The 16,397-nt window shown below is 55.2% G+C and overlaps 4 protein-coding genes across 4 annotated transcripts; 2 read left to right on the top strand and 2 right to left on the bottom strand.

The window, feature by feature from the left end:
- Window positions 1-4,681: 4,681 nt before the first annotated feature.
- Window positions 4,682-6,337, top strand: BBK36DRAFT_1111127 (hypothetical protein; the record flags this gene model as incomplete). Its single annotated transcript, XM_024889673.1, has 3 exons — window positions 4,682-4,844; window positions 4,912-5,922; window positions 5,988-6,337. The coding sequence occupies 3 exons, from the start codon at window positions 4,682-4,684 to the stop codon at window positions 6,335-6,337; spliced, it is 1,524 nt and encodes a 507-aa protein (XP_024753222.1).
- A 2,291-nt stretch (window positions 6,338-8,628) lies between these two features.
- Window positions 8,629-10,639, top strand: BBK36DRAFT_1109770 (hypothetical protein; the record flags this gene model as incomplete). Its single annotated transcript, XM_024889510.1, has 6 exons — window positions 8,629-8,909; window positions 9,096-9,384; window positions 9,466-10,053; window positions 10,128-10,215; window positions 10,291-10,486; window positions 10,576-10,639. The coding sequence occupies 6 exons, from the start codon at window positions 8,629-8,631 to the stop codon at window positions 10,637-10,639; spliced, it is 1,506 nt and encodes a 501-aa protein (XP_024753223.1).
- A 1,022-nt stretch (window positions 10,640-11,661) lies between these two features.
- On the bottom strand, window positions 11,662-11,967 carry BBK36DRAFT_1110816 (hypothetical protein; the record flags this gene model as incomplete). The annotated part of the gene is made up of 1 exon (XM_024889633.1): window positions 11,662-11,967. The coding sequence occupies one exon, from the start codon at window positions 11,965-11,967 to the stop codon at window positions 11,662-11,664; it is 306 nt and encodes a 101-aa protein (XP_024753224.1).
- A 2,072-nt stretch (window positions 11,968-14,039) lies between these two features.
- Window positions 14,040-14,943, bottom strand: BBK36DRAFT_1188880 (glutaredoxin; the record flags this gene model as incomplete). Its single annotated transcript, XM_024896600.1, has 3 exons — window positions 14,040-14,356; window positions 14,430-14,505; window positions 14,545-14,943. The coding sequence occupies 3 exons, from the start codon at window positions 14,941-14,943 to the stop codon at window positions 14,040-14,042; spliced, it is 792 nt and encodes a 263-aa protein (XP_024753225.1).
- Between the last annotated feature and the right edge of the window lie 1,454 nt (window positions 14,944-16,397).

Genomic DNA, 16,397 nt, shown 5'->3' on the forward strand with positions numbered 1-16,397 from the left:
CTTGCCGGGTAGGAACGTGCTTGCGCCCGCCCAAAGCTTTGGGTGCCGGAGGGGCGTGTATATACTAATCGTCTGGCATGCGAAGCCACATAGAGTAGTGTAGGCGAAGCAACGTGAGGGCGAAAGGATTCAACCACGGCTCTCGCAGCACGCTTCAGTTTTGCTTTTGCTCAGTCGCTTACATTGATGTTGCGGTCCTTGTAGTATTCCATCCGATAATTCTTTGGTTAGTCCAGGAGAAATCAATAGCGGTCTATTGGCCCCTGTAGGACAAGGAATCCGTTAGCTCTTGACCAAGTGATGAAACAAATACTACTGCGGTGTTTCTTGTACTGTGTCCGAGGTCCCAGCAAGCACCCCGTACAACCACTCTGTTCTCTGTTCACTTCTTATACTCGCCTTTACCTGCCAGTTCTTCTCCTTTCAGGCATCCGTATCGGCGTGTGTACAGCAAGTACACCATGTATGCGCCGAGCGCTGAGAGAGATGGTAGATCCGACGCCCCAGAAACATCTGCTGTGTAACTTCGTATGCCGGTGCCTCCCCGCCTCCCCAGAGCAGCAAAGAGCAGCATGCGAGGACGGAGCGCACATCATCTCAGATTGGTCGGAAGCAGCCTGGTCTCGGGAGCAGCAGGCGAAATGAGCTCAAATCATGTGAAAATGGAGACCTGGGGAGCGCAGCCATAGAGAGTCGATGGATTGATTGAGCCTTGTTTGGTGCGGGGAGAAGACGAGCTTGCGTACAGTACGGAGGAGAGGTAGCCGTGAGAATCAACAACTGGAGTTGGAGGGAAAGGGGTGACGCGAGGCTTGCACTTGCCTCGAGAACGGCGGGTGTCGGCCGCACCTGTGTCTACTACTAACGGGGTACCAGTACCGTGTACGGAGGGCTTGCGCAAGGCCGGGGTGCAAGGTCAGGTACCGGTACTGGACACCGCGAGGCTGCCAGCTGACCCCTATCATTCGGGGAAGACTGAATCTTGGCGGGCTATCAGAAGGCTGACGGATGCCGATAAGGTGCCTGTAAGGTTATCTTGAATTGCAGCACTCTCTCCGCTATCCAGAGAATCTCCCTTGGCTGTCCGCCGTCTCGCGCGCCTTGGTTTCCATCCAGCAAACATGCTCACGACGTCTCCATACAAGCGATTCAAGTGCCGCCCTCCTTAGGGCGAAACGTGTCGCAGATGTAACTTACCACCTTGGTCGTAGCAGCACCGCTACGAGCAGGTACATAATGTAGCTAACCTAACAAAATCCCACCCATCGGCGATTATAGCCAGACCCCCGCCCTCCAGGATCCATGTCCAAACGAAGAGGTGAGAAGCACCTCGCCAACACGTGCTTGTTGGAGCTGGCTAACAAGGAAGTAGAAGGTACCTTAAAGGCGGCCAGGGCTGCGCCTGTCTCTTGCCGTACAAGTACCGACTCTTGTGGGCATCAAGCCGTGGCGGTGATGCCTCCTGAGGTCCGAAGTACTGCCATCATCAACGCCATACGTACGAGATACACACAACCTGGCGCAGAAGGTTGAATTCCAGCCAGAACCCAAGACATCTACCACCTGCCTTCGGCAAGGTGGTACCAGCTAGTAGCAGCAGTGCGACGCCGCGTGCAGGAAATGCCCTCGCACAGGGACACAAGTTCGTCCAGAGTCGGGCCAATCCGTCCACATGTACGTGCCTGGGCTCCGTCCGTGCGGCGTCTGGGGCCATTGATTGCTTGTCGAATGGTCCTTACGTGTGCTACTGACTAGAGCAGCATCGTGTGTACGTACTACATGGAAGGGGTAACAGGGCAGGGTTGGATCGTAGTGCGCAGAGATGCTGCGAATCACCACGCGGTTAGTAGATGGTCTTCGTCTGGAGATGCTTATTGAGTGTTACCATACCATGGACGCAGGCGGGCTGGAGAGGGTGCCTCCAGCAGCGCCGTGCTTGTAGGGTTACCTTACTGCTACACCACAACTCATCATCAACCATCCAAGCACTTCGAGCGCTGTACAGTATCCGTGGGAATTGCAATGGTAGAGAGAGAGGTTTCGCTTGTGCCAGAGCCTACTGGTAGTCTACAAGGATCGCGCCCAAAGCTAGTTATTGACCGCCATGCTAACCTCTTGGATCCCCCGAATATTACCTGTCAAGCTTCTCAACCACAATCTGCTGGGCCAGTGGCTGTGGACAAGAAGGACGGTGGCTCCGTGGTGGCGGCGGAATAGAGATAAAGAAAATTGCAAGGCCTTTCAGCTCATGTCCTCGCTAGGAGCCACCGTTGAAGTAGGGCACTACTACTACTACTACTACTAGCAACAGCATTGTGAGTAGCGTGCAGCTACGCAAGCCGCACTCTGTTGCTGAGCTCTGAGCGAAGTGGACTGGAGCCGCCGTCACAAACGAGGCGCCTCGCCGGCAAACCCCTACAACGAACTGGCTTCAGCCTCTGTTTCTGGCTGTTCATAGCCCTACCGGAAGCTGCGCCGTCTCGGAAACACCGTGGTCCAACTATGGTGCTCAACAACGAATCTTAATATAGCAGTGGTAGTGCCTAGATAGGCAGTGCCGGCGTCAAAGCAAAGAGCCCCGAGACCGAAAAGAGGCATACCTGCACTCCGTGGAGAGTTCGTCACCAAAAGCAAAAAACGAAGAGAGGCAATGACCGCTCCCGACCCCTGGCTCCCCAAAAGAGGGCCGGTTGTGATGCCAGATCTAGATGGCAGAGGACAACGGCGGTATGCTGCCGGCCGTGATTCAAACATCCGCGTCAGCCCACAGCCCAGGGAGAGCCATGCCGGGGGCAGGATCCAAAGCCAATCTGCGTCTGCGTCTGCGGCCAACAGGGCCGAGGGGGTGCGCCTATCGCCCAGGCCGTTCCGTTCTGTCTATCGTCCTGGTGGCTCTCGTGCGCACGACTTGCTAGCTGCTAGCTGCAGTAGCACCAGGTTGCCTGCATTGCATTGATTTTCGCTCCCAGTCTGGAGTAGCACCACATCCAGGAGCATGTTCTCGTATGCGGTACTGGCCACTGTGGCAGAGGCCCGACGCTGCTCTGCCCTTTCTGCCGGCGACCGTTCGAGTTCGTTGAGGACAATCGGTCTGTGTCTTTCAGGCTGTGTCTGTAACCGTCCAGTGTGGACTCCCCCCCAGATTCTCGGCGGTATTAGCCTCAGAGTCTGGGTTCCGCGGTGGCCGTACAGTATACTTGATTGATCTGGCGGTTGCCTTCATACAGTGCTCCATGCTACCCAGCGCTCGCCAACGTACTCTGCAGAGACTTTGTTCGATGCTGCGAATGGCAAGGTAGCAGCCCTGTTAGGCCCCTGTCGTGGATGGCAGAGGGCGTTGTGGATGGCTTCTGATCTCTGTTGGGATGGTGAAAAGGTTGGATGCTTTATTCCGATGCTTCCCTCGTAGTTCCAACGGGCATCGTATCGCGGCGAAGTGTATGTGCAGGTACTAGCAGAGCTGCCAACATGCCATTAATCTTGGAATCTTGGAACATAGGCCTCCAGGCTCATCATTCTTCGAAGCGATGCCAACCTCGCCAAGTAGCGCTACTTCGCGCCATGGGATCCATGAGGTTCGGGCCATTCGCGATACCCTTCACACTGTACGCCGTGCCTCGTGGCATTGAGTTCGGTGCTCTCTTCAGTCTGGCCGCCATCTTTGATCCATTGTTGCGAGTACCCGCGCTCTTACTGCGTCCAAGTACTTGTACAGGATACCCGCTGTGGACAGCCCTGCTCGGCGTCCTCCAGCCCCCTGGTCCATATCCCAGTCCTGGCCCCAATCCCCCCCGTGCTGCGTCTGTGCCAGTGTGAACAGCGGCCAGGCAATTGCAGTGCGTGCGCTCTTTGACGTCGCGTTGGCTCTGGAGAAGGCCTCTGCGGCTTTGAGCTACCGCCCTGCTCCCCCATTCGGGCCTCTGGCCAGTCAGGACCACCAAGGTGCTCCAGCGCTGCGAGTGGATGCTCAGGACCTGGGGGCACAAGTACCGGTACGGGCACAGGCACAGGCACAGGTAGCGGAGACCTCGCGAGCCGGCACGCCCTGAGGCGCTGCGGGCTGGGTACAAGAGCTGCTGTGGCCCTCCCCTACATTGTCAAGTACAGCGTGCCTCGCCTATCCAACCTTTTTCTCCGACCCCCCCCAAAAAGTCCAATTCCAAAATCTCACATCGGCCTTCCATTGCCTCTTCTTCTCTTCCTCTCTCCCGCATCGCCATTCATGCCAGAGCTCATACTTTATGCCCCTCTGAACCTCTTCTGCCCCCCCGAGCATAGTATTCTTCCTCTCTGATCCACGGCGCAGCTTCACATGACGGCCCAGAGGTTCTCCTAGCCCCTCGTGTCTGTGTTGCTCGCGCCTCTTCCAGTGAGCGAGAGCTTCGCTTCGCGCTCGCTTGCCAAGCAACCTCATTCCCGTCCATTCCCTACCCGTGTTTGCTCACCACCGTGAGAGTGCCAGCATTGGGCTTCCCGTCGACTCGATTCCGCAGCACAGCATTCTTTCGATCACCATTGCCCAGCCGCTGTCCTGAGCAGGCCGTCGCCACCCTCCTCTGCCCTCGTCTCTTGGCTGGATACCTACAGGTAGCCGCCGATATCCAGACCTCCAGGCCTCCTCCCTTCCACGGCCGAGGCACCCTCCTTCTACGCGATCGCTCACAGCCGCATCGTTGGTAGAATGGAAACGCAGACGCAGCAGCGAATGCTGCCCAGCAAGATGGCGGGACTCCCCAACATCCTCAACAGCGAGGAGCAAGCCCCTTCGTCCGCTGTACCAGCTGCTCCCGCTCCCCAGTTGCGCGATTCTGGATTCTACTCGACCCACGAGACGTCAAGCAAGCGTAGGTCGCCTTGAGTTGAATTCCGGATTGCTCCCTCCCTCTCATTTGCTCACGATTTGCTGAACAGACGCTTCTACAGCCTCCTTCACGACCGCTGGTCTCAGCCCGGCCGGATCTGGCTATTCGTCCGTTGACAAGACGCCCTCCCCCGTCGCCACCAACATGCTACCTCACGCCTTGGTCTCACCAGCTGCCAGCAACATGAGCGTGGCCTCGATGGTCTCTCCCAACCCTACCAACCCGATTGATCGGAGATTCGACCGACCAACTTCGCTGGACACGGCCAGCATGTCAGGGGCAACCCTGGGAGAAGGGCTCGCCTCTGTTGCAGGCAGCCGGCGTGAGAGCGTAGACAGCAGAATCAACCAAAACTTCAGCGATATGCGATTAGGCGGCTCTCCATACACCAGCAACAACCAGTCCACATCCTCCATCCAGAGTACCCTGCACCACCAGCGCAATCCCAGGCCCAACTTCGAGGCCCTTGCCGTGCACCGAATCTCAAACGGATACCTGCCCAGCGCTGAGCGAAACCCAGAGCCTGCCAAAGTCGTGCGAACCGCTCCTACGATTACTGGTCCTACAACCGGGCTCATTGCCCGTGCAGCCGAGCCGACTAAGGGTCAGGCCTGGGCTTTCCCTGAGGACGATCTTCGAGGAGGTGACAACCAGAGGGTTGGCAACAACCTCTTGAACAACCACTCGTCCTATGATGTCTCTCGCCGCAGCAGCATCACCGAGTCCATCGCCAGCAGCCAGTTCACGACAGAGTCGAGACTGCCTGCGGGTCAGCGCAGATTTGAAGATGGCTCCCAGCTGTCGCGGATGAACTCATCCGATTTCCCCCCTGTTCACCACCACACCATTCCGCACAAGCAGCTGAGCAACCTACAAGCCGAGGAGTCCAATGGGGCCTCCGGTTCGCAGCCCTACAGCAGAACCCCCGAGCTGCGAGTCAGCCATAAGCTGGCCGAACGGAAACGAAGAACCGAGATGAAGGAGCTGTTTGATCAGCTGCGTGATTTGATGCCGCAGGAGCGGGGATCCAAGGCATCCAAGTGGGAAATTCTCACCAAAGGTTCGTACATGTCGCGCGTATTTCATCCTGGCGCCTGTGCAGGTGGGCTAACAATGCGTCGCTAGCCATCGCTGAGCACCAGAGACAGAGTGACCACATTCGGCTCCTCCAAGGCCACATCAACTCGCTCATGGCCGATAATGACATGTTGCGGCGAGAGCTGTCGGGAATGCGAATGGAGCAGCAGCACACTCAGTATGCGGGCGGCATGGACCGCCAGCACGGACAAGGACCGCCCCCGGGACACGCCGGCCAGGCGGCTCCCTACTCATCTGATCCGTATGCGAGCGCGCCTCGGACCGAGCTGCCGCCTCTCCGGTCCATCAGCAACGGCATCCCGAGCGGCCCGGATTCCATGACGGGCGTGCAGTACGAAGCTCCACGGACCAACGGATACCGACAAGAGCGATACTAGGGAACGCCAATTGAAGGTCTCGAGCTTGTCCAATGCCATATGTTGCAGGAAGCAATCTCAGAAGATGCCGCACCGGGCTATGCTACGCCAGACTATGGCACGACGGGCTATCCCCCGCCATAACGGTCGTCTACGCTTGGCATGACGGCGGTGCTCATATACGCTTTCTATGCCATGCCCACTTATTCGCATGATTAAATGAGCATGCGGAGAGAGACTTGACGAAAGAGAACGACGACGACGATATTGACGACGCAATGTCGTCATGTCACTCTGCGATGAGATGACCTGGATCGATTGCTGTTCGCCTTGTTCACAAAAACAGAAAACAAAACCAAAAAAAATCCTTTACCCCAGCAGACCGACGTTTGAAGGCTCGGCTTGGAACTGGGAGTTTGTCTTGATAGACTCTGATCTTGGTTTTATCCTCTTGCTATCTTGGGGATCTTGAGAACCTTGATCCGGAAGATGGTTGTATAATTGCGGCAGACGTTTCTACTCGTCTCCCTTTTCTTGACCCGAATCTTCCCTTCTTTTCCCCCTTTTTTTTTTCGTCATCTTCAACCTTCTATCTTCTCTTTTCCTTTTTAATAGGTACTGGACTGTTTTGTGGTTTTCTCACCAGATTCGGTCTTGGTCGGAGGCGTTCTTTGATTTTTCACCTTGTGCCAAATACGGCGGCGGAAACAAAAGCTAGTCTCAGCTGGGCTGCCAGGATGAGGGATTGGTGGACTTAGGAAAGGGATCATTGTAACGGAACGTTTATACAAAAAGGGAGAGAAGAAATGCTTGGTTCTGAGGAGGCTATCGCGGTGTATATACCCATTTGCTAAGAAAGCTTGGGGAAGGCAAGTACCTTTGGATGCCGTCGGCCGTTTGTGGAGGCTGACTGGCAATGCCAGCCATTGTCGTTGATTTCCGATGACGATGCAGGATGCGGAGTAGCCACGGCAGGATTGCTGTAAAGCTATACGAGTACTGAATGATGCTGGAAATACGAAATTGAAGAGGCTTTAATATGGGCCTTGAACAATGCCTTTGGTTTCCCCCCAAGCAGGGTGTTTTAACTTAACGCTGAAATCTGCACGATGCAATACAAATACGGTGCATCTGATAACATGCCATGTTGGTGCGTGCGGGTGCTGTGAGGTTTGATAAATGCAGTTGTCCAAGGTCAAGACGTTCGCTTGTGATGACCTCATCTGAAGGGTCTGCGATATTAGCAACTCTCTGCCCGGTCATTCCCATTCTTTGCTTTATGTTCTTTCATTTATGCGCAGGATGTGTCATGGCAGGACGAGGCTCTGCTGCTAAACAACGTGAGCAAAGGACAAGAAACATTATAGGAACGACTCAAGTGGCGCAGCCATGTCAAGCTTGTCGAGTCATCCAGCTTATATATATCCGTGCCTTGTGTGGTGTGATGCGGCACTACAGTATCTGACTGATGACTTGCAACTCTTTTCTCTAGCTGACTGACTAGGAAAATAAAAAACCACCTTAACCCGACTTGTTCAAACACGGTCAGCCGGGGCGGGGATCGCCGGTTGTCTCCAGCAAAAAGAGGCCCCGGACTTGGTTCTTATGGGCTGAGCGAAAGGTGAGAGTTGAGGCTGAAGAGGTGCGGACTTGCGGAGCGGACTTGCGGACTTGGGGAAGGTTGACAGCCCTCCGGGTCCTCGGGGTCCTTGCCGGAGTTTGTCACTGCAGCTTCGGCTTCTCATATGAAATATGTAGTGTCTACCTGGTTTTGGTATGAGGGGATGGGCATTTCGAGCTTCGATTGGGCGAATCTCGATTCTACGTCAGGATACCTTTTCCTCTATTCTTTCGGGGACGCGTGTCGTGTCATCAACCGTTTGCTGAAGCGATGACGGAAGGAAAAGGATTTGAAAAGAATTGAGAAGAGATTCTGGGCAAAACGGTGCTGTCAGATATAGGTAGGCGGTACTGATAGAAGAGAAATTGTGGCGTTCGGTTTTTGGGCATCTTTATCGTCCCGGCGGGCGATACCGATCTTTTTAACTCCTTTCACCATCAGAACATTCTATCAAGTACCTACAGTTCAATCTCCCCTGTCCTTTCAGACTAGCCTATTTTCTCTTCCTCTTCATCATCATTTGCCTTGTCATTTTCATCTTTTTATTTTACTATCCTGCAGCCGCAGCTTTGTCAATTGATCCATATAACGCCATAATACTTTCGTACTGTAGCTTGCTGCTATGACCTCGCTGTACGACCAGCTACAGCAGCACAGCTACACCTTTGGTTCCTCACCTCCCTCGCCGCCCATGGACTTCACCGGTGCCGGGACAGACACGAGCCCGCTCAGCAGCCTCGGCTCTGGCCTGCGCAAGCTGGATCGCATGAATGGCGACGGCGGCGCGGCGTCGCGCCAGAAGAGCTGCAACGCCTGCGTCCGAGGCAAGCGGCGCTGCGACAAGCGGACTCCCAGATGCTCGAGGTGCGCGACCAAGGGCCTGGACTGCGTCTACCAGCGACAGCCTCCTCCCTCTGCGTCGTCGACTCTTCCTCAGCAGCAGCAGCAGCAACAGACACAGACACAGAATCAGTCACAGCAGCGGTCTCAGCAACTGGGGTCCCAGCAGCTCTCATCACAATCACAGACGCAGCAGCCACAGCTCTCATCACAGCGCCATCTACACCAGCACTCATCGCCGCCCATTGCCTCCGCCTCTACCACCACAGCCTCCACGGCGACAACGTCCTCGTCGTGCGCCTCCGCCGTCGACGGCAGCTGCTCCACGCCCGAGATGCCGCCCGAGTTCGACATGAGCTTCGACATCGAGAGCCTCGGCACCGCAACCGGCACAAACACGAGCCCCGAGAGCCTCCAGCAGGACGGGACCCTGCACCTCGGCGGCGACCCCCAGGCGCAGCACCACCACCACCAGCACCAGCACACGCCGGACCTGGGCTTCATCGTCGACTTGATGACCGCCGGCGACGACACTGGCCCGGGCAGCCTGTGGGACCTGACGGGCTTTGGGGTCGGCAGCAAGATGGACCTCCCGCCGGTGCCCGTGGTACCGCCCTTGCAGACGCAGACGCAGACTCAGCAGCCGATGCAATCGCAGGAGCAGCAGCAACAGCAGCAACAACATCAGCAACAGCAGCAACAGCAGCAACAACAACAGCAGCAGCAGCAACAGCAGCAGCAGCAACCCGTCCGTGACCTCTCGATCCTGCAGAACGAGGATCAGTGCATCATCTCCGACGTGCTGCAGGTCCACGACCCCCGCAGCAAGATCGGCTTCATCGTCAAGAGCATATCGGACATGTACGTCACCTTCACCCAGCGGCGCGAGGCCCCCTTCATGCACCCGCGCCTCTGGATGGCGCAGCTGCCCAAGACCATCACCACGGCCTTTGCCGCCGCCTCGGCCTACTCGACGCGCACGCCCGCCACGCGAGGCTGGACGCTCAAGGTGCTGCTGGACGCGGTGCGCGAGGTCCATCGGGACGGCGAGAGGGCGACGACGCACGCGGACCGGCTGGCCAGGGTGCAGGCGCTGCTGCTGCTCAACTCGATGCGCATCTTTGACGGAGACGTGAGCATGCGGGCGGCGGCGGAGAGGGAGATGAGCGTGATGCTGGCGTGGGTCAAGGACCTGGTCGTGGTCAAGAATGAGCTCGAAGAGGGCTTTCCGCCGTCGGTTCTCATGACGAGAGACAAGCCGCCAAAGAGCTGGGAGGTGAGTTGCATATACTTCAACACCTACTTCTCTCTCTCACACACGGAGATACTAACTTCTCCTTCTTCTTGCAGAGCTGGATCCTGCTCGAATGCACGAGGCGGACCATCATGATCGCCTTTGCCCTCATGTGTCTCGTCTTCGTCCTCAAGTCCGAAGAAGGTTCGTATGCCCCCCTTCTTTCCCCGTTGATGATTATGAGCCGCCCAATTTACTCATACTACTACCAAAACCCAGCCCCCGCCGACTTCTGGGAAGACGGCCACAGCTTCACGGCCTCGCGGCACCTCTGGGAGGCCACGTCCTCGGTCGAGTTCTTCCGCGCCTGGCGCGAGAAGCCGCAGTACTGCATTACGGACCTGAGCTTCAAGGAGTTTTGGATGTATGCCCGGCCGGACGATATGGATGAGTTTACGAAGCTGATGCTGACTACGTGAGTTGTCATCCCAACCCCCTCCACCCCCTTTTTGATGTTTGTTAATCTGAGATGTGGGATGCTAATTGGATGTTTTATCATCATAGGCAAGTTGGTGTTGATGCCATTGAGCATTTCCTCACCGGCGAGACAACAATCCCAGTGCAATGAGCCTAACAAAATCGAAAAGACGGGCATCCCAGTTTCTCATCTCGGCCTCTGCAGCCAAAACAAAAGGCCTACTTCCATCTTCAATTGCACAAAAAGCAAAACTCACATTGTATATCATTCAACGACAATCTCCCAACTTCAACAACTCACACCAACAAAATACCTTACACCAAATAAAGGGCTCCGGGAGCTAATATACTCACGGGGAAACAAACAACATACACACACCACAGGATAACTTTCAAGTTCTCGGCAAGACGGTACGAGGCGTTGGGTACATTTTCATGCAAACGGGGGCTCTTTTATTGCCTTCTTTTTTTTCTGGATTCTAATCTCATTCATAAAGGGGGGCGGGCTTATCCATGGTGGGAGGTATCAAGTTTGCTGTGTAACGGAACATCGGATCTTGGGATCGATCGCCTCCCCGTTATAGACTCGCGATGCTGGACAACGCGCATCATCATTTTCTTTGCCTCTATGGGACATTTACGGGCTATGCATGTCGGGGAATCATTCGGGTTTTGTACCGCTACCCATGCCAGGGACATTGGGATTGGGCGAGAGACATGGCCGGGCTCCATGTGTGTAAGAATTAAGGACAGCAAGACAGACGGCACACTACGTCCACTACTTGTACGAGACTTGTGACGTTTGACTAAAGGCAGAAACTTGCTTTTGATCCTTTTCCCTCTTGGTGGATTGTCTTCTATCCAAGAGTATCGTTGAAAGGTAATAAAACGTCGATGAATAGTAAGTATTTTCCAACCCCGTCAATGCAACTGACCTCCCAGGTTAAAGAAGAGAGAAAGGTAAGAACAAACAGAGCCATCGGAGACCAGCCAAATAAGTAAACGCCGAAACCGTTTTCACACATCATTTCCGTCGTGATTTTTCTTTTTCCTTTCGGTAGACCACGCACATGCGCTGCGATGCAATGCAACAGAAGCTCCGGGCAACCAACTCCGGGCGACCAATGAAGAAGCAGGCCAGTATATGATCAACCAGTCGACAACGTTCCACCTCTAAATCTGGCCCGGCTTCATCAAGGGCTGGCCTATGAGGCCGCCCAAGGGGGCATGGCTGAGCGTCACCTTGCCGTCCTTTGCATCCTGTCGCGCGGTGGGCGGACTGCCCATGTCGTGCACCATCTCGCGAGCCTTCTGGCGCAGGCCCCTCTTCACTTTGCGCTCGTGGACATCCAGCAGCGGCTGGCCTTCTTTGTCCTTGTAAGTGGTGTAGGCGGTTGAGGCCGACGAGAGGGAGGATGTCTCGGAGCTGGTGGATGGACGCCGCAGGGCAGAGGCGGTGTTGGAGGGGGCGTCGGACATGGCTGGGTGCGATGTAACGTATGGGAGCACTCGTATATGGCAGAGGCGAAAGAACCCTCAGAAAAGTGTGATGCTTCCCTCAACGGTCGGACTCGCTGGTTTTGGTGCGTTCTGGCAGCCGTGTTGACGCAAGCTTGCAGCTTGATGATGCGACTCGGGACACGAGGGCCGGTCGGTGAGTCCGCCGTCTCTTGACCGAGGGTACGCAGTCCGGTCTAGGATGTCGACGACAAGACGAGGCTTGACCACTGGAGCAGCACTAATAGACGGGGGCTGCCCTTTTCTCGTTGGCTGTCTGTCTGGGTTGATTTCCCAAGACAGAAAGAACAGAAGGCCAATGGGCAGTGAAGAGACGCCAAAAAGAAAGTTGATCAAAAAAACAACAGGCGTAGCGGCGGATGGCTTGGATTGGACTGAATTACAGAGAAAGAGAAGAATGCGTGAGGGGGTGGCGCGCCCAGGCTCTTCTTATTCTGCTGCGATCCCCAACTGCTGCCGGCACCGACTAAGAGCAGCAAGGCAGGCTAGAAGTGCGAGCGAGATAAAAGATAGTCCTCGTAGGCACTTGTAGGCTCAGCTTGCGGTTGATGGTGTGGTCACTGCGGTCTCGAATCCTGGCCTGGCCCGGTTCTGCTTCGGGCATGGGGTCGAGCGAGCTGTGGCTGCCAGCAGGAGAAGCGGCTTGCCGGGCCATCCCCACGCTTTTGCAACTTCTCGTCCTGTCGCTTCCCCGGTTTCCTGTTCCTTTCTCTTTCTCACGCATGCTCACACACCGGCCGGGTGCTGGCAGCTAGCACATGGAGCCAGCGCGTGGCACAAGACGCTAGCAACTGATGCCATACCTTGACTCGTGGCTCTCTTTGTCGTCGGTTGGTCCAGCCCGTCCTGTATTATCGTTCGTCACTGGTATTGCCTTGTTAGTAAAGCCAGGAATTTAGCAGACATCAACTTGACGGCGCAACCTGGCGTTGGCTCAACCATCTATTATCACGCTGTCTCTGTAATATCTCGCTGCTGCTGCTGCTGAGGATCTGACAGCGAAAGGAACATTGAACCCGGCTCTATCCCCCCGGTTGTTGATAAACCCCAAGGCCTCTGGCCATTCAGACGCCCTCCAGCTGCAGCGCATCCCTGCATTTAGTGGGGGAATCGCCAGTAATGCTTGATAACAGATAGCGCCTGGGGAGGGGCTAGAACAGGACGACGCTGGGACTGCGCATCGTGGCGTTTTTGGCAACGGGCTCGTTTCTGGATAAATAGGTAATGAGAGATTGAGATGAGGGGTTGAGAAGAGGATGGGCGATTTGACCTTGGAGAGAGGAGGAAGAGAAGAGGAAGAGGAAGATGAAGAAGAAGAGCAAGGTCATGATGATGATGTTGAGCGAACTTGATTGGCTCGAACTAATTCACGATGAGGAAGGCATGCTGATGTCTGCGTTGTTTCCCTCTTTAACCGCCATGATGCCTGGCTACAACCTGAAGCTAGGAGATGCAGGATATGACGCTATCTTCAGTGGTGAGAAATAAGGCACGCCCAGGTACCGAGGGCGCGCTCTCTGCCTTGTAGGTGCCTCCTTATCTCGGCTTGACTATCTTCGCTTCTCTCTTTATTCCTTCAAGACTTCTGTTGAGCGTATCTGGTTGAGTGAACACCTAGCCGGACCTTTAGATGCCGTGGCTGTGGAATTGGACGGCTGCATGCTCAGTTGGACTCCTTTGACGCTCCGCTGCCCCATCTTCTTCTCTGGCCAAACATTGCATTTCACACAATTCCACTCCCCAGCCGAGCTGTACTGCGATAACAATATTACCGGTACCTAAGGTACTGGGTACTAGTAGCTGACTTATACAGGGCCGTCAAACGCCAAACTCCAGTCATGCATACTCGACTTCGACATACCAGCCATTTCGGTGTCGCCAGCCCCTGATGCCCACGTCCCAAGAGAAGCAATTAGCCTATACTAGCCACAAATCTCAACTTTGATCCAAGCGAGAAGGGCCAAGTAGGAGAGAGTACAAGAAGAAGAAGGAGAAGAAATACAAGCAAGGGACTTCGCTCTGATTTCACATCCTCACTGATGCTCGCCAGGGGTGAACCGCTGTGAGATCTCCACGCGAGCCTGGCCCAGATCGCGCACCTTGGCCACGAGCTTGTCCTCGTTATCCAGCGCAACAATGTCGTCGGCACCGCCAATGCTGACTCCGTTGATCAAGATGTTGGGCACCGTCCTGCGCCCCGTCTTCTTGAGGAGGTAGTCTTGCAGATGGGGACCGAGCGGGTGCTCGTCCAGCTCGACGACAAAGGGCTCTGGAGTGATTGTGTACTTTTCCAGGAGGATGCCCTTGGCGCGCTTCGAATACGGGCAGTAGCTCTTGGAGAAGATGATGACTGGTCGCATCCGCAACGTTAGCTACGATGAAGGAGAGCATAGTGCAAAGTAAAGATGAGTGCGATGACATACCGGGCGACTTCTTCAGGATGCTGTTAATCTCCACCTCGGCTTCGTGCTCCTCCTTTGTCTCTTCTTTCCCCTCGGACTTGACCCTCTCCCCTACGTCGCCTCCGCCCACCTTGACCTGGCCCTTCTTCTCCTGCCCCTCGGCCGAGCTGCCCACGCCAATGATCTTGCTGGGGATGTCGGGTTTGGGGCTCTTCTCGTTCGCCTTGTCCTTTGCCTCCTGCGCAACAGCCTGCAGCCGCTCCTGAAGCTCCTGTGCGGCGACCTTGTCGTCGCTGTCAATGTCGCCGTCGCCGTCTCTGTCGGCGGGTATGTGGCCCGCCTTCTCGCCCGTCTTGGCGTTTATGACGGGCTGCCCGCGCGCCGTCCCTCGCTCCATGGCCTCTTTTGTTTTCTCGTAGAAGCCCTTGAAACTGACGTCGGTTTCCGGCTCCATGCCGGAGCTGTAGAAGAGCATGACGACGACGGTGATGACGACGGCCACCATGAGGAGGCGCATCCGTCGTGGGGAAGGCATCGTGTCGGATTTCGCTGTGGGTTGTCGACGCGGCGCGCGCTCTGCGGTTCGAGGATGAGGAGTGCGCTGGACGAAGAGGTGGAGGAGTCGACAAGCTCTAGAGCAGCATCCGGAGCTGGAATCTATCTGTCTGGACGCAAGCTGCCTAATAGCTCGGTTATTCAACGAGGAGTTTCGTGGTCGGCCCTTCCAATTGCCCTGGTTCGAAGGTTGTCGCTTTCGCAGGAGCGGCGGTTTCTCGTTTGTGACACAAGCCGTGCTTGTATGTACGCCAAGTTCGTTGACGATGAAGAAGAAGGAGGACGAGGAGAATAAACACAGTCGAGCTTCGAGACAGGCGACCGAGAAACGCGTGGCCTAATGGATGGATAGTCGGGACCCAGTCAATTCATTGGAGCGCATTGCTGGGAGCTGGAGCTGCGAAGGCTGGGACCGTGCGATCTCGAGTCGGCAACTGTCTTGACGAGGTGCGAAATGCGAGGATGAGGATTTCTAATGCAGCTAGCCTTTGTGCCGCATTAGGTAACGAGCACAGTGCGGATGGTGCTTTGAGACATTGGAACTCTTGTTGCACGAAAGATGGCCTGAAGCTTTCATACGTCGGTGTTGTTATTGAAGAACATTTGGTTTGTTCTATATCTCGTGTTCTATCCATAAAGTCGTGAATTTCCATTGCGTGACATTCCAATATACATATTTCAGAAACGCCGTGAGCTCCCAGAATGCAATCATCAATCAAGTAATACCGTTCATCCATTATATAAGTCGTTGCTTCCCCGAATACTCATTTCAGTAGACATGGCCTTCTTCAAGCCGGTTCTCGGACCAATTCCTCGGACTCTGCCATGGCTCATCCGCCTTGACATTCGTGCTTGTATATCGGGAGAGGCGCAGGTTATGGACTCGGGTATGGAGATGTTCATGTCTCTTGAAGTGGTGAGACCCAGTCGGCATGGCGTGGGGGCCAAAGACTGCGACGAAGAAGAGGTAGAAGAAGACGAGAATTAGTGACAGCATTTTTGGGTTATGCTTGGTATGGCTTTCACTCTCAATCTGGAGGCAAGGGAGAGTGATGAGAACATATCTTCAACTTGCTGGGATGAGGACTTGGTTTATATCCATGCGCCGCAGCTGCAGGCCAGCCACTTTTGCGAATTTCCCCAGTCAGCTCGTGACGGATGCGACGATGGACGAGACCGTTGCTGTTCCTGCCACATGGTTCTTGTTCTAAATTCAGGTTCGACGTTCGCAGGATGGCATACGAGTACTCGCGGGGACATGTGAGACACTGGAGTGCACGCTCAGCCAACCCTCAAACACGCACGGATGCGGAAACGAAGTCGAACATGGACGGACGACGTCTGGCCTTTCTCATATACGTTCCCGCTACCATACCTTTGGGAGTATCTTGTACTATTATGTGGTGCAAAGGGAGTTAGTCATCTAGATTCATC

The sequence above is a fragment of the Trichoderma citrinoviride genome, assembly GCF_003025115.1.
Source record: "Trichoderma citrinoviride strain TUCIM 6016 unplaced genomic scaffold BBK36scaffold_2, whole genome shotgun sequence".
NCBI lineage: Eukaryota > Fungi > Ascomycota > Sordariomycetes > Hypocreales > Hypocreaceae > Trichoderma > Trichoderma citrinoviride.